This window comes from Entelurus aequoreus, linkage group LG07 (genome assembly GCF_033978785.1).
Source record: "Entelurus aequoreus isolate RoL-2023_Sb linkage group LG07, RoL_Eaeq_v1.1, whole genome shotgun sequence".
Classification (NCBI taxonomy): domain Eukaryota; kingdom Metazoa; phylum Chordata; class Actinopteri; order Syngnathiformes; family Syngnathidae; genus Entelurus; species Entelurus aequoreus.
This window is the reverse complement of record NC_084737.1, coordinates 54,251,820-54,278,669: the sequence shown is the minus strand read 5'-3', so window position 1 is coordinate 54,278,669 and position 26,850 is coordinate 54,251,820. Positions and strand designations below refer to the sequence as shown.

General features: G+C 41.4%; 2 protein-coding genes and 1 long non-coding RNA gene across 3 annotated transcripts; 2 read left to right on the top strand and 1 right to left on the bottom strand.

The window, feature by feature from the left end:
* The first annotated feature begins 331 nt into the window (after positions 1–331).
* LOC133653127 (uncharacterized) lies at positions 332–1,426 on the top strand. Its single transcript, XR_009826665.1, has 3 exons — positions 332–382; positions 462–514; positions 1,063–1,426. It is a non-coding gene; the product is annotated as an uncharacterized LOC133653127 (long non-coding RNA).
* Positions 1,427–4,951: 3,525 nt separating this feature from the next.
* On the bottom strand, positions 4,952–21,446 carry arl11 (ADP-ribosylation factor-like 11). The gene is made up of 5 exons (XM_062053983.1): positions 21,106–21,446; positions 8,893–8,958; positions 8,712–8,827; positions 8,471–8,648; positions 4,952–6,751 (listed from the first exon to the last, which is right to left on the bottom strand). Exons 1-5 carry the CDS (start codon positions 21,133–21,135, stop codon positions 6,623–6,625), a joined length of 519 nt encoding a protein of 172 aa, XP_061909967.1. The 5' UTR covers positions 21,136–21,446; the 3' UTR covers positions 4,952–6,622.
* A 22-nt stretch (positions 21,447–21,468) lies between these two features.
* On the top strand, positions 21,469–26,720 carry eef1b2 (eukaryotic translation elongation factor 1 beta 2). The gene is made up of 7 exons (XM_062053982.1): positions 21,469–21,632; positions 23,450–23,572; positions 23,627–23,765; positions 24,701–24,767; positions 26,153–26,278; positions 26,459–26,526; positions 26,601–26,720. Exons 1-7 carry the CDS (start codon positions 21,553–21,555, stop codon positions 26,685–26,687), a joined length of 690 nt encoding a protein of 229 aa, XP_061909966.1. The 5' UTR covers positions 21,469–21,552; the 3' UTR covers positions 26,688–26,720.
* The last annotated feature ends 130 nt before the right edge of the window (positions 26,721–26,850 follow it).

Here is a 26,850-nt window from a genome sequence, read left to right as displayed (position 1 = left end):
CTGACCATACGTCCTCTTTTCCCCGGACATGTCCTCTTTTGCGGGGATGTCCGGGGTGGCCGGGCGGTTTTTTTTTAAATGCCTCAAATGTCCGGCATTTTGAGTTAGGGTTGCGTGTATCGGGTATTTTCAATGTACGTCCAGAGTTAAGAAGGGGTTAAACAAAACAAAATGTGGAGGCGTGCGTGTAACACGGGTGGGAAATAAGACATATTTCCTCTCATGGCATCCCCTCATATTACCTGCGCCGTTTCCACGTTTAATCTCACGAGTTTAACACACGCGCTCACGTGACCCGCTGCAGCCTATCGCGCTCTATATGATCCACCGTCCCAAGATGGCTGCCAGGTGCGGTGGCTAAACCTGGGCACATCTGAAGCCTGTATGTTTTAAAGTTGTCGTTTGCCTGCATATCGTAAAAACAACCGTCCAACATTTTACAATTAATTGTAAACTTATAGGTGCCGACCATCAGGGCCGAGTTGCGACGAGAGAGTGTTATTAAGCCGAGTTGGTAAGTGAATCTGTTTGCTAATAGTAGCTGCTAGCCGTACCCATGTATTGTCTATGGGCGGTTAGCATCGGCTTTTAATCCCGTTTCCTCCAATGTTTCTGATCCCATTGAATTTATATTTATTTCGAGTCTTTATTTGGGGTACTTACATATGGTGACTAAGTGTTGTGGCGTTTTAAGGCCATGTGCACTTTTTATGCTACGGTAAAGACAATGAATGAACACTGTTACACCCGTCATAGTGACGTCACTGTTATTTTCTATTGTTTAATATTGTTAATGTTACACCTGTCATAGTGACGTCACTGTTATTTTCTATTGTTTAATATTGTTCATGTTACACCCGTCATAGTGACAACACTGTGTACTGTCGTGTTTGTTATGTTGTACATACATGGGATGGTTTAATATTGTTAATGTTAGCAGTATTATTGCTAATAATGATAATAATAAGTGTAACTTATTTATTGAAGGTCGAACAATAGATGACTCAATGTTGATGTTTATGTGCGCACATTGATTGAACACCGGGTCCTGTGTTTACGTAGGCCAGGTCCCAAGTCTTGGATGGCGAGCTGTAGATAGGCCTTGAGCCTGAGCCCAAGGATCTCCACCTCTCAACCCCTGAACTCCACCTGCTCTGGTCGGGCGGTAGGCGGCTTATAGCCGAACCCCTTGCCGCGCATCTCATTACTCTGCAGCCCTTTGCACTACCTCATACACACCCTGCCCATAAAATGAACTGTCACTACAAACTGCCATATCCACAACCCCAACCCTGGGACCCCATTTTGAAAATTCCTAGCGCCAACACTGCTGTCAACAGAGGAGAAAAATGCTTTATTTAAATAAATATATTATTTATAAAGCAAGTTCGAGTATCATTGGCAAATTTTCACCTAGTCCCCGCCTTGGCACGCATATATGTCCTCTTTTTGGGATTTCAGAATATGGTCAGCCTAATTTACAGCAATGCTTGACAAAGTTACATCAAGTGTTTACAACTGCACAATTCAATATGCATGAAAAGGAGTACAAAGAAGCAGAGCTTATTTAACTCTACCCGTTCTCCGTGTCTCAACAATTATTGATAGTTTGTGTTTAACATATACTAAGTTACAGAGGTAGGTAATAACTCGCTACATTTCCTCGAGTAATTTATTGGAGAAATTGTACTTGTCAGAGTAGTTTTAAAGCACCATACTTTTTACTTTTACTTGAGTATGTAAAAAAAAAGAAACAATACTTTTAATCTGTCACTTTGGGTTTCAATCTGATCGTTACATTTATTTATAAAATCATTATATTCACTTATGATCGATTGATTACTGATTGCAAAGACGACGTTTGGCTCGTTAAAGAGACTTCTTACAGCGGGAATTGTCACGTGATTCTGTTTGACCAATCAAATGGAGCCTGGCAGTCACATGACTGAATTCGAACTACACGCTGTAAAAAGTGACATGATGTCAGATAAGGCAGCACAACTCTTTATAGTTTACTTTACAAACTACAAAAAAGAACAGTTTGATCATGCACTGTCATCTGCGTCAGTGAGAAATGTTTAACATTTCAGCCTACAAGAATTTCACTTTCAACTAGAGAATAAATTGTAGAGTAGTTTTGTTTTTAAACGTTTTAGCTGCCATAGGCAAACATTAGCCGTGTAAAATGTGCATCTTTTGTAACACATGATGTAGTAGTGTCTCTGCCTCACACGCCCACACACAGGCTATAGTTCTAGTAGAACTACCATTAAAAAAAAATAGCTACTAAAATTAACCAGAAGTTACTAGAATAGTTGTTTTCTCTAAATACTTACTCTTGTTCAAGCAATTATTTGGAAGAGCACTTTTTACTTTTAATTGAGTCATACTACTCTAAAGTAATGGTACTCTTACTTGAGTACAATTTTGGGCTACTCTACCACTTGTACTAAGTTACCATTTTCTATTAAAGTAGAAAATGGATGGATGGAAAAAAAAGTTCAAATGTAAAATGATTGTATAATGTATGCCTGAGTACAGAATATATGCTAAATGATAACTAAGTATTCATTACTGATGTGTATTTCTGGTCTTAATTGTCATCCTCGTCCAGACAGAATTAAGGGTGACACGACAGTGCGGCTGGATCAAAATAGACGTCCGAGACGCTTTACTGAACCAAAAGTTGCTTTAAAGGCCTACTGAAATGAGATTTTCTTATTTAAACGGGGGTAGCAGATCCATTCTATGTGTCATACTTGATCATTTCGCGATATTGCCATATTTTTGCTGAAAGGATTTAGTAGAGAACATCGACGATAAAGTTCGCAACTTTTGGTCGCTGATAAAAAAAAGCCTTGCTTGTACCGGAAGTAGCGTTATGTCACAGGTTGAAGAGCTCCTCACATCTGCACATTGTTTTCAATCATGGACGCCAGCAGCGTGAGTGATTCGGACCGATAAAGCGACGATTACCCCATTAATTCGAGCGAGGATGAAAGATTTGTGGATGAGGAAAGTGAGAGTGAAGGATTAGAGGGCAGTGGAAGCGATTCAGATAGGGAAGATGCTGTGAGAGGCGGGTGGGACCTGATATTCAGCTGGGAATGACTAAAACAGTAAATAAACACAAGACATATATATACTCTATTAGCCACAACACAACCAGGCTTATATTTAATGTGCCACAAATTAATCACGCATAACAAACACCTCCCCCCTCCCGTCCATATAACCCGCCAATACAACTCAAACACCCGCACAACACAATCAATCCCACAGCCCAAAGTACCGTTCACTTCCGCAAAGTTCATACAGCACATATATTTCCCCAAAGTTACGTACGTGACATGCACATAGCGGCACGCACGGACGGGCAAGCGATCAAATGTTTGGAAGAAAGCTGCATACTCACAATAGCGCGTCTGCTATCCAACTCAAAGTCCTCCTGGTTGTGTTGCTGTAGCCAGCCGCTAATACACCTGGGTGTATATATATATATATATGTAATGCCACCTACAGCTTTCTTCTTTGCTGTCTTCATTGTCCATTAAACAAATTGCAAAAGATTCACCAACACAGATGTCCAGAATACTGTGGAATTTTGCGATGAAAACAGAGCTGTTTGTATTGGGACACAATGGTGTCCCAATACTTCCGCACAATTCATGACGTCACGCGCAAACGTCATCATACCGAGACATTTTCAGCCGGATATTTCCCGGGAAATTTAAAATTGCACTTTATAAGTTAACCCGGCCGTACTGGCATGTGTTGCAATGTTAAGATTTCATCATTGATATATAAACTATCAGACTGCGTGGTCGGTAGTAGTGGGTTTCAGTAGGCCTTTAATACAAGCGAGCGTCATTATGCAGGACTGCAGTTCCTGGAGGAGGTTAGGTCAAAAAATTAGGCACACCTAACTCGGAGAAGCCAAACCATCAGTTTTATATTCCTCCTTCCTGTCTCTGTGTGTGGGTGCTAAGTCAGGAGAGCACATCCTGACCATAAAAGGAGATATTTGTGAGTAAGTGTTTGGAAAACAACTGCTTTAGGTCATAACTTAAATGTTGGCATTGAGCTAGACAGGTAGTCTCTTCTCAAGTATAGGGCTATCACTTTTGGATTCCGAAGTCCCAATTAGGGCCTCTTTCCTACGAGAAGTGATCCAATCCACCTGCGAATATCAAACTAAGGGGCCTTATCTTATTATGTGCTCAAACTGACATACCACTATTTATTTAAACTTGGTGGTTGGCATTCTCAAAGATGAATATAAACATTCACATATGCAAAACATAATGAGTTAATTAAGTCACTTCACTGAACTATTGGTGAGCATGTCTGCCTCATAGTCAATAATTTTGAGGGTTTGAATGATTGTTGGAACATGTTAATGTTGAGTTGGCTGTTTTCTCCTTCCACATTCCAAAGACATTCAAGTCAATTGTATACTTTAATACAAATTCTTATTTTATCTTAAGTGTATGACATAATAAAAACATTCATCTTATGTTAATTGTACAGTATAATACACATATACATGTCATTTTTTTGTATGGTGTAATAAAATATAAATGGTGTGTTAATTGTAGAGTGTAAGAAAACACCTTATGTTATTTTGATTGTACAGTGTAATAAAACATGCACTTTATGTTAATTGTACAGTGTTAGTTGTTCATAGGTTTGAATGTGAGTGTGAATGTTTGTTTGTATATATAGAATGTGTACTGTGATTGGCCGGTGACCAGTCCAGGGTGTTACTCACCTCTTACCCAAAGTCAACTTCAATAAACTCTAGCTCACCTGTGATCCTAATGAGGATATGTACTATAGAAAATTGATAGATGAATTCAGAATACATGTTATCACACATGGTGGTTTCATGAAATATCAAACAAGTACATTATTGATAAATGATATCAGACAGTGTGGTTTTCCTGAAAAAACAAATCAATTAATGTGGTTTTATTGTATGTCCTTATGGATTCCATTACAGTCAGTGAAAGTTTTACATTTACATTTGTTCACATTTGTTCAGCGAAGAGCAATAACGTGTGATTTCTGTCTGTTATCATTCCAAACATCAACTGGCAGCTTAGAAATATGAGAGAGGTAGAAGAGGAAGAATGTACCATACTTCAAACATGACAAAATATCAAGTCCAGGAATGGACTTGCCATACTGGCAAAAACCTCCAATAACAGTTTTTACTGATGATATACTGTAAGTATGTATGTAATGTATTAACAGGACTTATGTTTTCCTTAAAAACATCTCCAAAATGTGTATTGTTCTTGAGTTCATTGATGCGCTTGTTCCATTCAGTTATTGCTTTATATAAAAAGTGTGATTGTCCAAAAACAATTTTTACTGCGATGAATCCGACACTTTCTTCTGTATGAAGTCTGCATTATCCTCGTCGTTTGTTATGATGTTAATTTAACAAACAACTTCAGAGGTGGAGGTGCAAGCATTACCAAAACGTATTTCCTGGGCGCATAACAACAAACGATACTCCCGTCAACAACAGTATAGGGAATGTGTATCGTGTGTCATTCAGCCAAATCGAATGTCCAAACAAAGAAGCTCACATATTGGTGAATGATTTATTTCCTGTACTTTTTTGATTGAGTACAACTGCAAAATAAGCCACCATAGGGCCAGAGATGTCCTGATCGGTTAGGGCTAGACCAGCAGGATGCAGAGACAGAGGTGACGTGTCTGTGATCATGGACGCAGAGCGTACCCACACGCAAAACACAAAGTCATAAAGGGACGCAAGGTAATACGTCCAACATACAGGTTACACTCGGAATGGTAATAAACCGGTGCTGTTGTTAAGAACCATCCTGGTAAGCGATTACAAACAACAGCCAAAATCACAACCTCCTCAGACTGGAGTAATGGGAATGCATTCAACACAAACAGATGTGATAAACTCCTAGTAGGGTACAAAAGTGTCGTCCACGTGGCTCTCCCCTCTCTGCTTCAATAAAAATAAATGTGATGGTAAATGTTTCTTTATACATTACATTCCTGACATTGATATGTATTTCATATTTACTGATATTAAAACATTAATCATTCTCTATAACAGTGGTTCTCAAATGGGGGTACGTGTACCTCTGGGGGTACTTGAAGGTATGCTAAGGGGTACGTGAGATTTTTTTTAAATATTCTAAAAATAGCAACAATTTCAAAATCCTTTATAAATATAAATAAAAACCTATCTTTTTTTCCAAATAGTTCAAGAAAGACCACTATAAATGAGCAATATTTTGCACTGTTATACAATTTAATAAATCAGAAACTGATGACATAGTGCTGTATTTTACTTCTTTATCTCTTTTTTTTCAACCAAAAATGCTTTGCTCTGATTAGGGGGTACTTGAATTAAAAAAAAATTCACAGGGGGTACATCACTGAAAAAAGGTTGAGAACCACTGCTCTATAAAATGTGTTATGTGTTCATGAAACAGATTCATTTGATTTACATCATTTCCTACAGGAAAAATGGATTCGGTTTTCACATGATTCTGTCTTCATTTGATCTTTTGAAATAGATTACTAACGAAAACCGAGGTTCCAATCTTGATTATCTCCATCGGATGCTATTTTACCTCTTCTTGATAAGTTTGGCGACAGACAAGAATGCCTGACGCAGACCAACTCCTTGCAGTGCACTGCATGCTTGAATCTGCCATTGCAGGTGAGGGTAGTTGGACATTCCAAGCTGCTTGGAGATCTAATTTTGGGGTGACAGGGAGGGAAAGGGGGCAAAGAATGAATGACGCAGATGAGCTTACGGTCACATAAAGAAGGGTTAAATAGTACAATCTTCATCACCACAACTGTCACTCAGCATCTAAGGCTGGATTTACACTTGAGATATACTGGCAAGTGTCCAATTAAATGTATGGCTTACATCCAGCCTCAGCGGAAAAAGTTTACAGACCAGTGTTGGAAATTATTATATATTACTTTGTTTATTTTTGTGTTTAGTGGACAATTACTTGCCAGCAATTCATGTTTTATGTTTCATTTAAAAAACAATTGTATTTAAAAGCTAAACAATCTTAGTTTAGTTATTTACAGTACCCAAACTGAACCATGACCTTCAAACCGAGGTGCTTATCGCACTCATTCTCCTAAAGAAGTAGCAACTTTTTACTCTTTGATGTTAATAAACAAATTATACTATTTGTCTTGTTTTCCAATGACAAATAATTTCATTGAAACTCTTATTTAATTTATTTAAATGTATGACAACGTCTTTAAGGGTTTATAATAGTAACAGTTTGGGCTTGGAACACATCATTTCATCCAATTTCTACCGCTTGTCCCTCTCGGGGTCGCGGGGGTGCTGAAGCCTATCCCAGCTGCATCTGGGCAGAAGGCGGGGTACACCCTGGACAACTTGCTACCTCATCACAGGGACAACACAGAGACAACATTCACGCTTACATTTTAATTCATTTCAGTTTCAGTTTATTTCAAACATGCATACAATACAATATAATGCATCACATATTTCCAGTTGTTTCATTACAGCACGTCCGAAAAGGAGTAGGAAGAAGCAGAGCCTATTTAATCCTACCCCTTTTATTATCATAGCAGTTCTCTGTTTGTAACAATACAATGAATAAATAAATAACAAATAAATAAATATACCATAAGTAAGTAAACAAATATCAAATACATAAAAAATAATTATCTCATTTTAAAAAAAGGGTTCAAAATGTTCATCATAGTTGTTCTTCCTTGTACATTGTGAATACTTGTAGTTTGAACAGTCTCATAAACTGAATCATATTGGTGCTTTGTTTGATTTCTTTGCTTAATCCATTCCATATTTCAATTCCACATACAGATATGCTAAAGGTCTTAAGTGTTGTACATACATACAAATGTTTTAAATTTAATTTTCCTCTAAGGTTATGTTCCTCCTCTTTTGTTGAGAATAATTGTTGTACATTCTTGGGTAGCAGGTTTTAATTGTTTTATTTCAATATTTTTGAAAAAATAAATAAAGGGTTTGTATGTTCTCTATATCCAACATTTTGTATTATTCTAATTGATCATTTTTGTAACACTGTTAGTAAATGAAGCGCACATTTGTAGTTGTTTCCCCATATTTATACACAATAACTCAGATATGGTAACACTAGTGAGCATTCACACACGAGGGCCAATTTAGTGTTGCCAATCAACCTATCCCCAGGTGCATGTCTTTGGAGGTGGGAGGAAGCCGGAGTACCCGGAGGGAACCCACGCAGTCACGGGGAGAACATGCAAACTCTACACAGAAAGACCCCGAGCCCAGGGATCAAACCCAAGGCCTTCTTATTGTGAGGCAAACGCACTAACCCCTGTTTCACCGTGCTGCCAACACTTCATTCCATTTCCATTATTTCCTATGAAATACAATCCAGATGAATAATCTAGAAGTCATAGTGAGTTTTACCTCTTGTATGGTCATGGCGTTGGGTTGATCCGCCTTGTTGGCAAGGACCATCAAAGGAACACCTCTTAACCTTTCGTCACTCAGAACCTTCCGCAATGCCTTCTGGGCCTCCGGCATCCGACTTGGATCACTACTGTCAACCATGAACACCAGAGCCTTGGAGTCATCCAGGTAGTACCTGAGGAAGACGCAAAAGAATGCAGAAGAAGAGGAAATGGACAAAAAAAAAGTACCAGTTTACCTCCAGTTGGGTATCATGCTCTTTTGTCCTCCGATGTCCCAAATCGTCAACGATGTCCTCTTATCCACATTGAAAGATCCAACGTTGAATCCGATGGTTGGTGACGTGTCCATCACCTGCCAGGTCACAGTCCGGTGACAGCAGTACAACAAAATACAGAGACACGGAGGCGGACCCTCACCTGTCCAGTCAGAAGTCGAGCCAGAAAAGTCGTCTTTCCAGAATTATCCAAACCCATCAGGATTACCTAATGCACGGTATTAGCATTTTAGCTTCAAAACTAATAGATACAACTACAACTGGTGTTCTGCTTTGTAAATGTGTTTATTCTATGTAGTTAGACTGAACATGTCACAACATAACTCTCCACTTCAGGTGTTTAACATCTGCAATTGCCAAGATTCAATAACTGAATTTTGATTAAACCTTAAAGGTGAACTGCATTTTTTATTTTCTATTTTGCCTATCGTTCACAATCATTATGAAAGACATGACGAAGGATGGATTTAAAAAAAAAAAAAACATTTTAAATGATAAATAAATGATAAATGGGTTATACTTGTATAGCGCTTTTCTACCTTCAAGGTACTCAAAGCGCTTTGACAGTATTTCCACATTCACCCATTCACACACACATTCACACACTGATGGCGGGAGCTGCCATGCAAGGCGCTAACCAGCAGCCATCAGGGGCAAGGGTGAAGTGTCTTGCCCAAGGACACAACGGACATGACTAGGATGGTAGAAGGTGGGGATTGAACCCCAGTAACCAGCAACCTTCCGATTGCTGGCACGGCCACTCTACCAACTTCGCCACGCCGCCCCTTATAATATTTAAACGTAAATAAAAGTCAAAGAGAGCTCCACTTATCCGCACATAAAATCCAATAAATAACGATTAAAAAACCGCCAACAATACTCAATCTACATTTCGTGATTTGAATATTAACCAAGTATTAATGATATTGTAATTATAAGCACTAACACAAACAAACTATTTATAGCGGCGACGTGATCACTTCCGTGTGTCCTTATGTTTACATTTTTGAGTGGTCTGCTGTTTCCTCGCTTCCCTGCTCCCTGTAAATTCATTTTAGATCATAAATCATGCCTCTCACCTGGAAAGTAGATGGCTGAGAATACAATCCGACAAATTGGGACACTTTGACAGCCATTTAGGATCATCCATCTTCATGTCTTTCATAATGATTGTGAACGATAGGCAAATTTCCAAAAAAAAGTGCTGTTCCCCTTTAAAACCCTTGACAGATTTGTGGGGGGGCTAAGAAAAGAATTGATTTTCATGACTTAAGTTTTAATATTTTCAATAAAATCAGTTATGATATACAGCAGAAGCATGTTTGATATAAAAGTAGTTTTAACTGAATTTTACCAAATAATATTTAACAAAATAGTTAAGCCTAACACAAGCCCTGATGGCAAAAATGTTTCACGGGTAAAGGTGACAGATACAGCAACGGACAGCGCTCGTGCACCTGCTAATAACCAGACAATACGTTCAAGATGCGGCAACGAGTGTCTTCAACCATAAGCATAATTAATAAAAACAGACGACTATGCATTGGAAATATTGTTTCGGATCAGAACATAATTACTTAAGAAATGATTAATAGTGAAATTAATATTAGGCCATCACATTGCACAACGAGAAGTGCAAACAGCTCAATTTACAACTAATTGCTCTGAAGGGGCTAACCAAAAAAGTTTGCATTCATGCTGATTGGGCTGCCAAAAGATTGATCTGGATTTGATAGGCATTTGGTAAGAGGGACCCGGTGACGTGGTTGGCCACAGAAAAATAGACTCAGCCCAGTGATAAGCTTAGCAAAGATGGACTCGCGGAGACGATTGGCTGTCCCGTTTTGTGGGAGGTCTTATTATCCATTTCTACCACTCATGGATAATTCGCTGATGTCACCAGTTGGACGTCACAAATGGGGAAAATTCCATTGGAGGAAGTTTGAAGGAAGACAAGATTGTTTTATAAATATCGCCGAAATGCCTCCATTGTTTGACTTCAAAATTTAGGGACTAATGCAAATCCTCAATACACAACAAGTACCAATAGGTAAGAAAAGTTGGCGTTGCTGTCAGAATAATTGTATATAAGTTATCACAAAACTTTGTGTTACATTGAGTTCAGCTCGCCCTGCGAGAGGACAAAAGCTGTCTTTGATCCTACCAAGCAGAAGGCTTGTAAAACTCCACTGAGTACGATGGGAAGCGACATAAAGGCGTCGGTTTCTTTCTTCTATTGTAATCCACAGGAAGATGTTGTCTTGGCCCGAGATCTACAAAGCGGTGAGGAAGCAGAGCCTGACTACCCTCCAGGCACCTTTTCTTTGAACTGTTTTACGACCTTTTCTTTTAACTGTTTTGTAACCAAAGGCAGTGGCTGTTTACGACCCCCCTCCCTTAAAAACAGCTGTTGCCATGTAATCAGGGAAAGTCCAAATAAAAGAGGAGGCGTACAATCTTTCGTCAGAGCGTGGTGAGACACTGTACAAGGGTACAGGTTGTCATGTCTGTGTGATCATGTTTTGTTTTGGTTATGTTTGGTTTGGTTTTTGGACTCTTTGTGCACTCTTGTTTGTTTTGTTTCCATGACAACCCATTAGTTTTCACCTGTCCTCATGTCACACACCTGATTCATTTGGACTCACACACCTGTCATTAATCATGTTCAAGACTATTTAAATCGATAGTTGCCAGGAAGTCAGCCTGGCGACATTAACTCTGTTTGACTTCTGCTACCCATGTTACCATAGTTCCATGCCAAGTGAGTTTTGTCTATATTCTTGTCACAGTAAGTGTTTGTTTCATGTTCATAGTTTTTTGCCCAAGTGCTAGTTTTTGTTTCATTAGTCAAGTTTGTTCTCCGCTTTTGTGCGCGCCTTTAGTTTGTACCTTTTGTTAGTGTTAAAATAAAATCATGTCTTTACCTGCACGCCACGTCCGCTCCAATTCTTGCATCTCGGGAAAACAAAACCCTCACAGTCCACGTTATGACACAGGTGTACGCGCTCTCCTCAATAGAGCCAAATTTAATTATGTCTCTGTTTAATTCCTTGCTTCTTGTCTTGTTTAATAGATGTCATCAGTGTTTGAACCTGACAATTGCATAGTAGGTCCATAAAATGCTGGGGTGGGGGGATAAACAGATTTCTGACCGGGTTACACGGTGTAGCGCCGTGCCTGTTATAACGTCCCTAAGTGGTTGTTGCCATATGACAGTTATGTAGCTATTCCATTTTATGACAAGCGGTAGAAAATGGATGGGCTTCCAAAAACGGCTGTGTGTCAGGTAATGGTGCGTTTCATTTCACCCGGAACGCCCCTCTAAGATCGGATTTCCTACTTCGTAAAGTCAAAGTCCTCTCCAACCTCGATTTGGCTTTAAAGATGGCTGCTCTGATGATAAACAAAAATAGAAGGTCCTGTAAAGTCTGTTATTAGCACTTGTGACTAATTTTTTCGCACTAAATCAGCCTTACACAATATATTGTTTGACGTTTAAATATTGTAATGTTACTGAAGTTTAAATAAAAAAAATGTTCATGTTTTATACATTCTACACAGCTAGCAATAGCATATGTGTTTCCTCTTCATCAACCGTGTTTGAAGATTACAGAAGGGGTGCATATTTTCCGATAAATTGTATATATACAGATAAGGCAAGCTCAAGAATAGTTTTTGTGGATTTGTGGCCATCTTGATTTCTGACCTTGGAACTGTAACCTTCATAATGCGACTGTGACGTCATTCCCAGCTCCAACTTCCAAGGTAAAAGGAAAACACCAAAGCCTATCTCATGCTCATTTTTTTGCTGTTTTTATCTGCCACACGTAGAAAGCCGGTCCGTGAAAATAACGCATACATTAAAGGCCTACTGAAACCCACTACTACCGACCATGCAGTCTGATAGATTATATATCAATGATGAAATCGTAACATTGCAACACATGCCAATACGGCCGGGTTAGATTAGTAAAGTGCAATTTTAAATTTCCCGCGAAATATCCTGCTGAAAACGTCTCGGTATGATGACGTTTGCACGTGACGTCACGGATTGTAGCGGACATTTTGGGACAGCATTGTGGCCAGCTATTAAGTCGTCTGTTTTCATCGCAAAATTCCACAGTATTCTGGACATCTGTGTTGGTGAATCTTTTGCAATTTGTTTAATGAACAATGGAGATAGCAAAGCAGAAAGCTGTAGGTGGGAAGCGGTGTATTAGCGGCCGGCTGCAGCAACACAAACACGTAGCGGCTATGTCGTAGCCGGTGTTTCATTGTTTACATTCCTGAACGATGACAGTCAAGCTTTACCATTGGCCTGTGGAGAACTGGGACAACATAGACTCTTACCAGGAGGACTTTGAGTTGGATACGCATGCTTGTGGAGATGGGACAACAGAGACTCTTACCAGGAGGACTTTGAGTTGGATACGGCTACCGTGATTACGCAGCTGCGGCTTCCAAACATTTGATCGCTTGCCCGTACGTGCGTGCCGCTATGTGCATGTCACGTACGTAACTTTGGAGAAATATATGTGCTGTATGAACTTTGGGGAGGTGAACGGTACTTTGGGCTGTGGGATTGAGTGTGTTGTGCGGGTGTTTGATTTGTATTGGCGGGTTATATGGACGGGAGGGGGGAGGTGTTTGTTATGTGGGATTAATTTGTGGCATATTAAATATAAGCCTGGTTGTGTTGTGGCTAATAGAGTATATATATGTCTTGTGTTTATTTGCTGTTTTAGTCATTCCCAGCTGAATATCAGGTCCCACCCGCCTCTCACAGCATCTTCCACTGCCCTCTAGTCCTTCACTCTCACTTTCCTCATCCACAAATCTTTCATCCTCGCTTGAATTAATGGGGAGATTGTCGCTTTCTCTGTCCGAATCGCTCTCGCTGCTTGTGGCTATGATTGTAAACAATGTGCAGATGTGAGGAGCTCCACAACCTGTGACTTCATGCTACTTCCGGTACAGGCAAGGCTTTTTTTATCAGCGACCAAAAGTTGCGAACTTAATCGTCGATGTTCTCTACTAAATCCTTTCAGCAAAAATATGGCAATATCGTGAAATGATCAAGTATGACACAAAGAATGGATCTGCTATCCCCGTTTAAATAAGAAAATCTCATTTCAGTAGGCCTTTAAACCGGTCCCTGGTGGAAAAAAGATTGGGGAACCCTGCTATAAGACTTTGAAATGTCAGAGTTTTAATGGTTTTACATTAATATGTATGTTATTTGCTCAATTCAAAGTACATTTGTACTACACAAAAAAGTGCCAAGTTATTTTCAATACATTTATACAACATTAAACATCTTCCACATCAGCTAGTACTTTACAAAAACATCACTAAAGTCTTGTACATGGTATATCCAATTTAATTTGACTTTAAATAGCTTTGATCCGTGTAGGTTAGAACGTAAACAAACAATGTTTTGTTGGGATGTATTATATTGGGATATAAGTAAGATAATGAAGGATGAAGTTATTAAGAAATGTTTAATATAGATATGATTAAAATAGGCCGTGCAACTAATCATATGTTCTGAGTTTCAGTTGAAACTCGGTGAAAGTTGAGGCCAACCACAAACTCCTATCTCCAACATTCTTCACTGGTCACTTGGCTTCTTTGCCGAGGTCAGAAGGACAAACACCAGATGTGAGGTCGGAGTCCAGGGAGGAGAAAGTAGAGGAAGATTCCACACCTCGAAGAAGACACCTCATTGCATATTCTGGGGCGGTATGGCGTAATGGGTAGAGCGGCCATGCCAGAAACCTGAGGGTTGCAGGTTCGCTCCCTGCCTCTTGACATCCAAATTGCTGCCGTTGTGTCCTTGGGCAGGACACTTCACCCTTGCCCCTGGTGCCGCTCACACTGGTGAATGAATGAATGATGAATGAATGATAGGTGGTGGTCGGAGGGGTCGTAGGTGCAAACTGGCAGCCTTGCTTCCGCCAGTCTACCCCAGGGCAGCTGTGGCTACAAATGTAGCTTACCACCACCAGGTGTGAATGAATGATGGGTTCCCACTTCTCTGTAAATGCTTTGAGTATCTAACAATAGAAAAGTGCGATATAAAATCTAATCCATTATTATTATTATTATTATATTTGTACATTGTGATATATATTGTAAGAGTGCGAGGGGAAGGGCACGTCCGGACAGCCCTGTGTAAGTCGTCGTGTTGTTGATACTAGGGAAAGATAGCGCTCAGACAAATTGTATTAGAATTAGGGATGTCCGATAATGGCTTTTTGCCGATATCCGATATTGTCCAACTCTTTAATTACCGATACCGATATCAACCGATACCGATATCAACCGATATATGCAGTCGTGGAATTAACACATTATTATGCCTAATTTGGACAACCATGTATGGTGAAGATAAGGTACTTTTTAAAAAAAATTATAAAATAAGATAACTACATTTAAAAACATCTCCTCTCTGAGCTGCCACCTTACCGTGGTAGAGGAGTTTGCGTGCCCCAATGATCCTAGGAGCTACGTTGTCCGGGGGCTTTCATGCCCCCTGGTAGGGTCTCCCAAGACAAACAGGTCCTAGGTGAGGGATCAGACAAAGAGCAGCTCAAAGACTTCTATGGCAAGGAAACAACAAGGATTCAGATTTCCCTCGCCCGGACGCGGGTCACCGGGGCCCCCCTCCGGAGCCAGGCCCGGAGTTGGGGCACGATGGCGAGCGCCTGGTGGCCGGGCCTGTCCCCATGGGGCCCGGCCGGGCACAGCCCGAAGAGGCAACGTGGGTCCCCCCTCCAATGGGATCACCACTCATGGGAGGGGCCATAGAGGTCGGGTGCATTGTGAGCTGGGCGGCAGCTGAAGGCAGGGCACTTGGCGGTCCGATCCTCGGCTACATAAGCTAGCTCTTGGGACGTGGAACGTCACCTCGCTGGGGGGGAAGGGGCTGAGCTTGTGCGTGAGGTAGAGAAGTTCCGGCTGGATATAGTCGGACTCACCTCGACGCACAGCAAGGGCTCTGGAACCAGTTCTCTCGAGAGGGGCTGGACTCTCTTCCACACTGGCGTTGCACGCAGTGAGAGGCGACGAGCTGGGGTAGCAATTCTTGTTTCCCCCCGACTCAAAGCCTGCACGTTGGAGTTCAACCCGGTGGACGAGAGGGTAGCCTCCCTCCGCCTTCGGGTGGGGGGACGGGTCCTGACTGTTGTTTGTGCTTACGCACCAAACAGCAGTTCAGAGTACCCACCCTTTTTGGATACACTCGAGGGAGTACTGGAAAGTGCTCCCCCGGGTGATTCCCTTGTCCTACTGGGTGACTTCAACGCTCATGTTGGCAACGACAGTGAAACCTGGAGAGGTGTGATTGGGAAGAATGGCCGCCCGGATCTGAACCCGAGTGGTGTTTTGTTATTGGACTTTTGTGCTCGTCACAGATTGTCCATAACGAACACCATGTTCAAGCATAAGGGTGTCCATGTGTGCACTTGGCACCAGGACACCCTATGCCGCAGTTCCATGATCGACTTTGTAGTTGTGTCATCGGATTTGCGGCCTCATGTTTTGGACACTCGGGTGAAGAGAGGGGCGGAGCTTTCTACCGATCACCACCTGGTGGTGAGTTGGCTGCGATGGTGGGGGAGGATGCCGGACAGACCTGGCAGGCCCAAACGCATTGTGAGGGTCTGCTGGGAACGTCTGGCAGAGTCTCCTGTCAGAGAGAGTTTCAATTCCCACCTCCGGAAGAACTTTGAACATGTCACGAGGGAGGTGCTGGACATTGAGTCCGAGTGGACCATGTTCCGCACCTCTATTGTTGAGGCGGCTGATTGGAGCTGTGGCCGCAAGACAGTTGGTGCCTGTCGTGGCGGTAATTCTAGAACCCGTTGGTGGACACCGGCGGTGAGGGATGCCGTCAAGCTGAAGAAGGAGTCCTATCGGGTTCTTTTGGCTCATGGGACTCCGGTGTGCGGCTTCAGCGGTCACGGAGGCAAAAACTCGGACATGGGAGGAGTTCGGCGAGGCCATGGAAAACGACTTCCGGACGGCTTCGAAGCGATTCTGGACCACCATCCGCCGCCTCACGAAGGGGAAGCAGTGCACTGTCAACACCGTGTATGGTGCGGATGGTGTTCTGCTGACCTCGACTGCAGATGTTGTGGATCGGTGGAGGGAATACTTCGAAGACCTCCTCAATCCCACCGACACGTCTTCATATGAGGAAGCAGTGCCTGGGGAATCTGTGGTGGGCTCTCCTATTTCTGGGGCTGAGGTTGCTGAGGTAGTTAAAAAGCTCCTCTGTGGCACGGCCCCGGGGGTGGATGAGAGCCGCCCGGAGTTCCTTAAGGCTCTGGATGCTGTGGGGCTGTCTTGGTTGACAAGATTCTGCAGCATCGCGTGGACATCCGGGGCGGTACCTCTGGATTGGCAGACCGGGGTGGTGGTTCCTCTCTTTAAGAAGGGGAACCGGAGGGTGTGTTCCAACTATCGTGGGATCACACTCCTCAGCCTTCCCGGTAAGGTCTATTCGGGTGTACTGGAGAGGAGGCTACGCCGGATAGTCGAACCTCGGATTCAGGAGGAACAGTGTGGTTTTCGTCCTGGTCGTGGAAATGTGGACCAGCTCTATACTCTCGGCAAGGTCCTTGAGGGTGCATGGGAGTTTGCCCAACCAGTCTACATGTGCTTTGTGGACTTGGAGAAGGCATTCGACCGTGTCCCTCGGGAGGTCCTGTGGGGAGTGCTCAGAGAGTATGGGGTATCGGACTGTCTGATTGTGGCTGTCCGCTCCCTGTACGATCAGCGTCAGAGCTTGGTCCACATTGCCGGCAGTAAGTCGGACACGTTTCCAGTGAGGGTTGGACTCCGCCAAGGCTGCCCTTTGTCACCCATTCTGTTCATAACTTTTATGGACAGAATTTCTAGGCGCAGTCAAGGCGTTGAGGGGATCCGGTTTGGTGGCTGCAGGATTAGGTCTCTGCTTTTTGCAGATGATGTGGTCCTGATGGCTTCATCTGGCCAGGATCTTCAGCTCTCACTGGATCGGTTTGCAGCCGAGTGTGAAGCGACTGGGATGAGAATCAGCACCTCCAAGTCCGAGTCCATGGTTCTTGCCCGGAAAAGGGTGGAGTGCCATCTCCGGGTTGGGGAGGAGACCCTGCCCCAAGTGGAGGAGTTCAAGTACCTAGGAGTCTTGTTCACGAGTGAGGGAAAAGTGGATCGTGAGATCGAAAGGCGGATCGGTGCGGCGTCTTCAGTAATGCGGACGCTGTATCGGTCCGTTGTGGTGAAGAAGGAGCTGAGCCGGAAGGCAAAGCTCTCAATTTACCGGTTGATCTACGTTCCCATCCTCACCTATGGTCATGAGCTTTGAGTCATGACCGAAAGGACAAGATCACGGGTACAGGCGGCCGAAATGAGTTTCCTCCGCCGGGTGGCGGGGCTCTCCCTTAGAGATAGGGTGAGAAGCTCTGCTATCCGGGGGGAGCTCAAAGTAAAGCTACTGCTCCTCCACATCGAGAGAAGCCAGATGAGGTGGTTCGGGCATCTGGTCAGGATGCCACCCGAACGCCTCCCTCGGGAGGTGTTTAGGGCATGTCCAACTGGTAGGAGGCCACGGGGAAGACCCAGGACACGTTGGGAAGACTATGTCTCCCGGCTGGCCTGGGAACGCCTCGGGATCCCCCGGGAGGAGCTGGACGAAGTGGCTGGGGAGAGGAAAGTCTGGGCTTCCCTGCTTAGGCTGCTGCCCCCGCGACCCGACCTCGGATAAGCGGAAGAAGATGGATGGATGGATGGAATTAAAAACATTTTCTTGAATAAAAAAGAAAGTAAAACAATATAAAAACAGTTACATAGAAACTAGTAATTAATGAAAATGAGTAAAATTAACTGTTAAAGGTTAGTACTATTAGTGGACCAGCAGCACGCATAATCATGTGTGCTTACAGACTGTATCCCTTGCAGACTGTATTGATATATATTGATATATAATGTAGGAACCAGAATATTGATAACAGAAAGAAATGGGGGGAGGGAGGTTTTTTGGGTTGGTGCACTAATTGTAAGTGTATCTTGTGTTTTTTATGTTGATTTAATTAAAAAAAAAACATACAAAAAAAAACGATACAGATAATAAAAAAACCGATACCGATAAATTCGGTTTTACATTTTAACGCATTTATCGGCCGATAATATCGGCATCCCTAATTAGAATTGTATCCAATAGGGAACAAATACAAACCCTGTTTCCATATGAGTTGGGAAATTGTGTTAAGTTAAAGTTAAAGTTAAAGTACCAATGATTGTCACACACACACTAGGTGTGGTGAAATTTGTCCTCTGCATTTGACCCATCCCCTTGTTCACCCCCTGGGAGGTGAGGGGAGCAGTGGGCAGCAGCGGTGCCGCGCCCGGGAATCATTTTGGTGATTTAACCCCCAATTCCAACCCTTGATGCTGAGTGCCAAGCAGGGAGGTAATGGGTCCCATTTTTTTTAAAGTCTTTGGTATGACTCGGCCGGGGTTTGAACTCACAACCTACCGATCTCAGGGCGGACACTCTAAAGATGTAAATATAAACGGAATACAATGATTTGCAAATCATTTTCAACCTATATTCAGTTGAATATGCTACAAAGACAACACATTTGATGTTCAAACTGATAAACATTTTTTTTGTGCAAATAATCATTAACTTTAGAATTTGATGCCAGCAACATGTGACAAATACGTTGGGAAAGGTGGCAATAAATACTGACAAAGTTGAGGAATGCTCATCAAACACTTATTTGGAACATCCCACAGGTGAACAGGCAAATTGGGAACATGTGGGTGCCATGATTGGGTATAAAAGTAGATTCCATGAAATGCTCAGTCATTCACAAACAAGGATGGGGCGAGGGTCACCACTTTGTCAACAAATGCGTGAGCAAATTGTTGAACAGTTTAAGAAAAACCTTTCTCAACCAGCTATTGCAAGGAATTTAGGGATTTCACCATCATCAAAGGTTCAGAGAATCTAGAGAAATCACTGCACGTAAGCAGCTAAGCCCGTGACCTTCAATCCGTCAGGCTGTACTGCATCAACAAGCGACATCAGTGTGTAAAGGATATCACCACATGGGCTCAGGAACACTTCAGAAACCCACTGTCAGTAACTACAGTTGGTCGCTACATCTGTAAGTGCAAGTTAAAACTCTCCTATGCAAGGCGAGAAGCGTTTATCAACAACACCCAGAAACGCCGTCGGCTTCGCTGGGCCTGAGCTCATCTAAGATGGACTGATACAAAGTGGAAAAGTGTTCTGTGGTCTGACGAGTCCACATTTCAAATTGTTTTTGGAAACTGTGGATGTCGTGTCCTCCGGACCAAAGAGGAAAAGAACCATCCGGATTGTTATAGGCGCAAAGTTGAAAAGCCAGCATCTGTGATGGTATGGGGGTGTAGTGCCCAAGACATGGGTAACGTACACATCTGTGAAGGCACCATTAATGCTGAAAGGTACATACAGGTTTTGAAGCAACATATGTTGCCATCCAAGCAACGTTACCATGGACGCCCCTGCTTATTTCAGCAAGACAATGCCAAGCCACGTGTTACATCAACGTGGCTTCATAGTAAAAGAGTGCGTGTACTAGACTGGCCTACCTGTAGTCCAGACCTGTCTCCCATTGAAAATGTGTGGCGCATTATGAAGCCTAAAATACGACAACGAAGACCCCCGGACGGTTGAACAACTTTTGCTGTACATCAAGCAAGAATGGGAAAGAATTCCACATGAGAAGCTTAAAAAATGTGTCTCCTCATTTACCAAACTTTTACTGAGTGTTGTTAAAAGGAAAGGCAAAGTAACACAGTGGTGAACATGCCCTTTCCCAACTACTTTGGCACATGTTGCAGCCATGAAATTCTAAGTTAATTATTATTTGCAAAAAAAATAAAAAGTTTATGAGTTTGAACATCAAATATCTTGTCTTTGTAGTGCATTCAATTGAATATGGGTTGAAAAGGATTTGCAAATCATTGTATTCCGTTTATATTTACATCTAACACAATTTCCCAACTCATATGGAAACGGGGTTTGTACTTCTGATTTGAAGTTACGCATCGTGTCCTCTTTAAACAGCTTCTTGCTCCAGATTAAACAAATACGTCGACAGTTTATAAAGATAATTTTCATTCATGTTTAAATGGAGGAAAACTGACACTTTTTTACCTGTTTAAAGTATTTGTTTCTCAGTTTAACTTGTCAAATCAAGGTGTGTTATGTGCTTTGTAGTTCAACCTGTGTGTTACCTGCTTAGTGGTTCAATGTATGTCACCTGCGTGTGACCTTCTCAAAATCAATGTGTGTGTTACCTGTTCATATAGTTACCTGTGGACTTTTTGTCTGTCCCTGCCCCATAGCGCCTTTCCTCCTCTTGTCTTTCTGTACTTAAAGCTGAGTCCAGCGGTTTCGTTGCTAAATAACACGGAGTGTGTGGACTGACATAGGGGTATATATCACAAACTGGTTTGACTGCATGTTCTTTGTCACGCAATCAGTAAACAAACTACATACTACATACTGCACTGAAACAGTATACTGTTCATGTTTAACTACAAACAGACTCTTATAAGTCATGAACATTTTATGAGGCTCATAATAACGCTGCATGTTACTAATACAGCGTTTTAAATAGTTTTTTAGATTGTAAGGCGTTAAACATTCATCCATCTTTGAGGAGGACCCGTAAGAAGGAGGAGCCAGCCTTTCGATATAAAATGGCGGCTCTCCGTTTCTCGGTCCTTCTTCTTCCCCAAAGAGCAGCACTTCGTCAGCATGGGTTTCGGTGATCTGAAAGCGCCCTCCGGCCTGAAAGTGCTGAACGATTACCTTGCGGACCGCAGCTACATTGAGGGGTCAGTGACGCTTTCATAAAGAAAATGCGTTATGGAAGAACGGGTAAAAAAAATAGGGCAACTTTCTATGAAATAGAGTTGCCGGCGGCCCTATCTTGCCTAAGCGTGGCTAACCAGTAGCAGCTAGCACAGCGGGATAAAGAATAACCTATATTAACCGGTCTACTGTTAGCCACATGGTGCTAATGACATGCTTGTCGCTCATTTATTATACCATATGTATAACTACACACGGCATTAAAAGACTGCTAACATATATTATGCAAGCAGTCTTATTAGGCCTATAAAAACGACCTCACTAAGCAGGAAAGTATTATACTAATTTGACGTGATGATAACTGTTCTCTGTTAATGTTTAACTTTTTTTGTTTTCCCCCAAAGTATTTTTATTGTTAGTTTTCTTAATACAAACATACACATAATAAATAAGTAAAATATGAAAGTTGTTTACACAGATTATAACATGAAAAAAACAATTCATACAAAGAGGCTTAACATATCAGTTGAATGTCCACTTTCATCAATCACATCAATTATGCCAAGACAAATACTACTTAGTGACTACAGTTTCAGGTATTCCAAGATAGGTCTCCACACATCACGAAATGTAAATAGGAAAAATAACAGTGTCATATAAGAATTGGTGATATGGAGATAGAAAGGGTGTATTCAACAACATTTTTGGGAATCTATATAGATGATAAATTAAATTGGAAACCGTACATAAATATACTCAAGACAAAGATGGCAAAAATCATTGCTGTTACATAAAATTAAAAACTCTGTAAATCAAAAGGCTCTTAACATGTTATAATTCATTCGTACTCCCATATCTTAATTATTGTGTTGAAATCTGGGGTAACAATTACAAATCAAACATCAATTCTATGTTCTTACTTCAAAAGAAAGTGATTAGAATTGTAAATTATGCAGATTATCATGATCATACCAATGCTGTTTATTCAATTAAAAACATTATTGTTGACCTCAACACTGCTCTTGTGACGTACAAAGCTCATAACCACATGCTGCCTCAGTGTCTACAGGAGAGGTTCAAACCTAGGGAGAAGTCCCTATGACCTCAGAGGTTCAGCTGTCTTTCAGAAAGCAAACATAAGAACGAGCTTAAAAAGTAGATGTGTTTCTGTCAGGGGGGTTCAACTGTGGAACAGCTTGGATGATTCCTTAAAATGTTCCAGTTCCATTCACACATTTAAAAAAAAAACCCAACAACTTTAAGACCAATGTCTTGGAAATATATATCACTCTTGAATCAACACAGTAGTTAATACTATGATCAATGTTAATTAAAAACTAAATGTGTGATATAAATATAATGGAAGTATAATTGTTTGTATATACTATAAGGGGTGCAAAGGTTTAACATGTGTACAAGGATATTTCACATGCCTTTACTGTGTATATAATTTAACAGTATTTATGTTGTGTACAATGTGTATTTATGATATGTTGTGAAAAGGAAATCTCATATTTTTTTGGAAGCTCATCTCGTACTTGACTTTGTTTATAGGGTTAGGCGCAATAAGTGTTCAACTTCAGCCTAAACCCTTTCGGTCTGCAACATTTTTTATTTTTTTATTTATGAATGTACAACTGTTTGTTTATGAATGTACATCTGTTTGTTTATGTAAAACTGTTTGTTTATTTTGTTGACCATTGACCGAAGAAATAATAAACTAAACTATGTAATTTACATCTCATCTCTGTTTTTAAATGTGGAGGATTCACACTAGCTCCCTCCTAAATGTTTAACTTTTGATCCAATGTATGATTTAAGAATCATCCTTTCTTCTCAGATGTGTTCCTTCCCAGGCAGATGTTGCCGTCTTTGAGGCTATTACAGCGCCACCCCCAGTCGCGCTTTGCCATGCTCTCCGTTGGTTCAACCATATGAAGTCTTACCAGAGCCAGAAGAACAGGTAAAGACTGCTGCGCTCAGTTGAGGTTTGACTCAAACTCACCTCCTATGTCAGTCTTCCAGGTGTGAAGAAGCCTCTGGGACAGTACGGGCCAGCGGGTGTGGCCGACACCACGACGTGCGCTGCTTCTGCTGCTGCCACGGTGAAGAATGATGATGACGATGACGATATTGATCTGTTTGGCTCTGACGAGGTGAGGTAATGCCCAACAAATAGGTTGTATTCACCTGATGTCACGTCCGGATCATTAACAAGCGAGACTTGAAATTGTGGTCAAGCGAGCATCTTGTCAAAACGTTCTAAGTCACATTTTGCCTTTCTCTAAGGGTGTTATAGGCTGTTTGAACCGCTAAAATCGCAAAAAGCATAAAATGTTCTCCAGGGGTCCTCGAGAGCTAATCAAGAAATGGCGAAATACGTTAAAATTTTACGAAAGTATGAGGAGAAAAGTGTCTCACTCCAGTCCAAAGTTTTAGTCCAACGCACAAGCTTACAGTTATCAGTTGTTAAAGGTTGAATATACTTTTAACGTTTAGTATTTCCTATTTAAGTATTATTTTGTTTTAGGGGTCTTAAAAAGCATTGTTGCTGTGAGTCTTTGTAAACCACCAATTTGTTGTTTACACCGAAGGCAGAAATTCTAAATAAAGCTTTCAGCATGCAGCGTTGAGATCTACTTGGCCATGCAGTTACAGTGAGCTGTGATAATTTCTGTCTTTTTTCAAAACCATCCAGGTTTTCAGTGGCGTCTACAATCTTTGCGTGGTTAACATAATGGGAAAAGGAAAAACACTGAATCAAGGCTATCGAGTGCTACTCGCTGTTTGTTTACAAGGATGCGTTATCGCAAGATGCAAAGTTACGTTTTTTTGGGGATTTTTTTGCTAGTTAGCGGTAAGGTCAAGGCCTCTTGGGTATTCGGGTAGTATGCACTCTGTTTGCTGCACAGTAGCTGTGTTGGTTTGGTTGACCACCACTTCGATCACCTCCAGTGAAAAAGTTACGTGACTGAATACAAGCTATATTTTGTACTAATAAAGGTTGTGTGAATTATACAAGCTGGTGTTTGTGCTAACAAGACTTAAGTTAAATTATGCAGGTTACTTATTTAACACATGAATCCTGTAGGAAGATGCAGAGGCTGTACGGTTGAAGGAAGAGCGTATTGCAGCCTATGCAGCCAAGAAATCAAAAAGTAAGTTTGTTTTTTTCCCAGGCTTTGCCTTTTGCAGTTCAGCAGTGATGACTTGTGTTAAATGGACTCTTAATGATGATTCTTTCACCATCTTTCGGCTGATGCGTGATGACACTATATTTATCTGACAAGAGTTAAGGCTGTTTCTCAATTGTTGTACTTACACTTAATCTTTTGTGTGTGAGAAGTACAACAATATGCAGTATACTGTCAGTTCCTGGATGTTGCATATTAATGGTAAAACTGGTGAGTTCCCACCCTCAATAGATGGCATCTTTGTTATATAGGGGAAGGGGAGGGACTACCATCATGATGGCATAATCGCGGCCTCATTTGAAGCAGAAGAAACATGCAAGTATGTATGGGTACCAAAACTCCATAATGGCACTGTTGCTGACAGTAACTGCAATACCCAGACTGAAAAACGTGTTAAGTTTGCTTTATTTCACAGCTAAATTAATTTAGATAAGTCAGCTGAAGAACAATGAGGAAGGGTGGCACAAGTCAGCCTTTTGTCACGCACAAAACAATGGTAATTCTTGCAGACTGATGCAAGCTACTTCAAACACTGCCAACACTCTTCTTAAAACTTACCTTCCAGGCTGGTGCCGACCCATCATTACTGCCCCCTACTGCCCATCCTCTGAATCACAGCTCAGAACCACTCGTATTGTAGATTTGTTGCTATGCTGTAAAATCTTGCAGATTATGTACGGTTGCTGTTTTTTCTGTGGTAACTGACAATTTGTTGTGTTTAATTTTATATTAGTGCATTTATTTAAATGTTTTAACTTGTTTACACCCGTGTGGGTAGCTCTCGTGTCTTGCCTAAGGACATGAAAGCTGTACTGGCATGGCAGAAGTAGGATTTATAACTAAATTACTATTAAATTAATAGTAAATTTATTTAGTAAATTAAGTTACTACATTACTTCAACTTGCATGTCACAAAACTAACTGCAAAAATAGTAGTCTTTGAAAAATGTGTTTTTATGTACCTGCTCAGGTATCGTTTCAAAGGTACTGATCAGGCACTTTTACTGTATAACATGTAAATCATGTCCCTAAATGCTAGCGGAAGGTATATTGTTCATTTTTGATGGTTCTACAATTGGGAGAGGACAAAGCTGACCGATTATTTGTCGGGTTAGCCAAATCAAGTCCAGTGGTTGCTATTCACCATTTAAGGGGAGATAATAATGTAAGTTTCGTGATAATTTACAGTAAATGTTCAATGATAATGGGTTTGGAACAACACTGCAGTCAAAATGCATACATCTGGGAAGTTCACAGTGTACTGATAAATATTCAATTTGAGACACAGCCCAAGTCCTGTCCTCGTTCTATGGTCTTTTCTATGGGGAAATGACTGTTTTTCTCTTTAGAACCGGCCCTCATCGCTAAATCCTCTCTCCTATTGGATGTTAAGCCATGGGACGACGAGACTGATATGGCAAAGTTGGAGGAGTGTGTTCGCAGTATTCAGATGGACGGACTCCTCTGGGGACAGTGTAAGTACAAATCTACATTTAACAGATAAGCATTTTGGGCTCTTAACATGATGATTTTTATTTTACCATCTTTCGGCTGAAGCTGTGATGATTCTTACATGATCTGAAGCATGACCTGGTTAGGGTTCATTGAAAATTAAAAGGGAAAAAAAAGTGACCCATTAATTCATTGTCCTCTAGCAAAACTACTACCAGTGGGTTATGGTATCAAGAAGCTTCAGATCAACTGTGTGGTTGAAGATGACAAGGTGAGTGTTTGTTTGCGCTTGATGTGACCTGTGTTTGGTATCTGACTCTCTGGCCTTCTTTTCTTTATTTTTAGGTTGGCACTGATATTCTCGAGGAGCAAATCACTGCGTTTGAGGATTTTGTTCAGTCAATGGATGTTGCTGCCTTTAACAAAATCTGAAAAGGAACTTGGAAAATAAAGTGTTGGAGAACGTTTTGATTTTTGTGTGGCATTTTGTTTAGCTTGTACAATGCTAATGTCTTGTGGAATGTATTTAGGATACATTGCACTGCTCACAATGATTGTTTACAGCCTACATAATGTTCCTGTCCAGTCAATGACA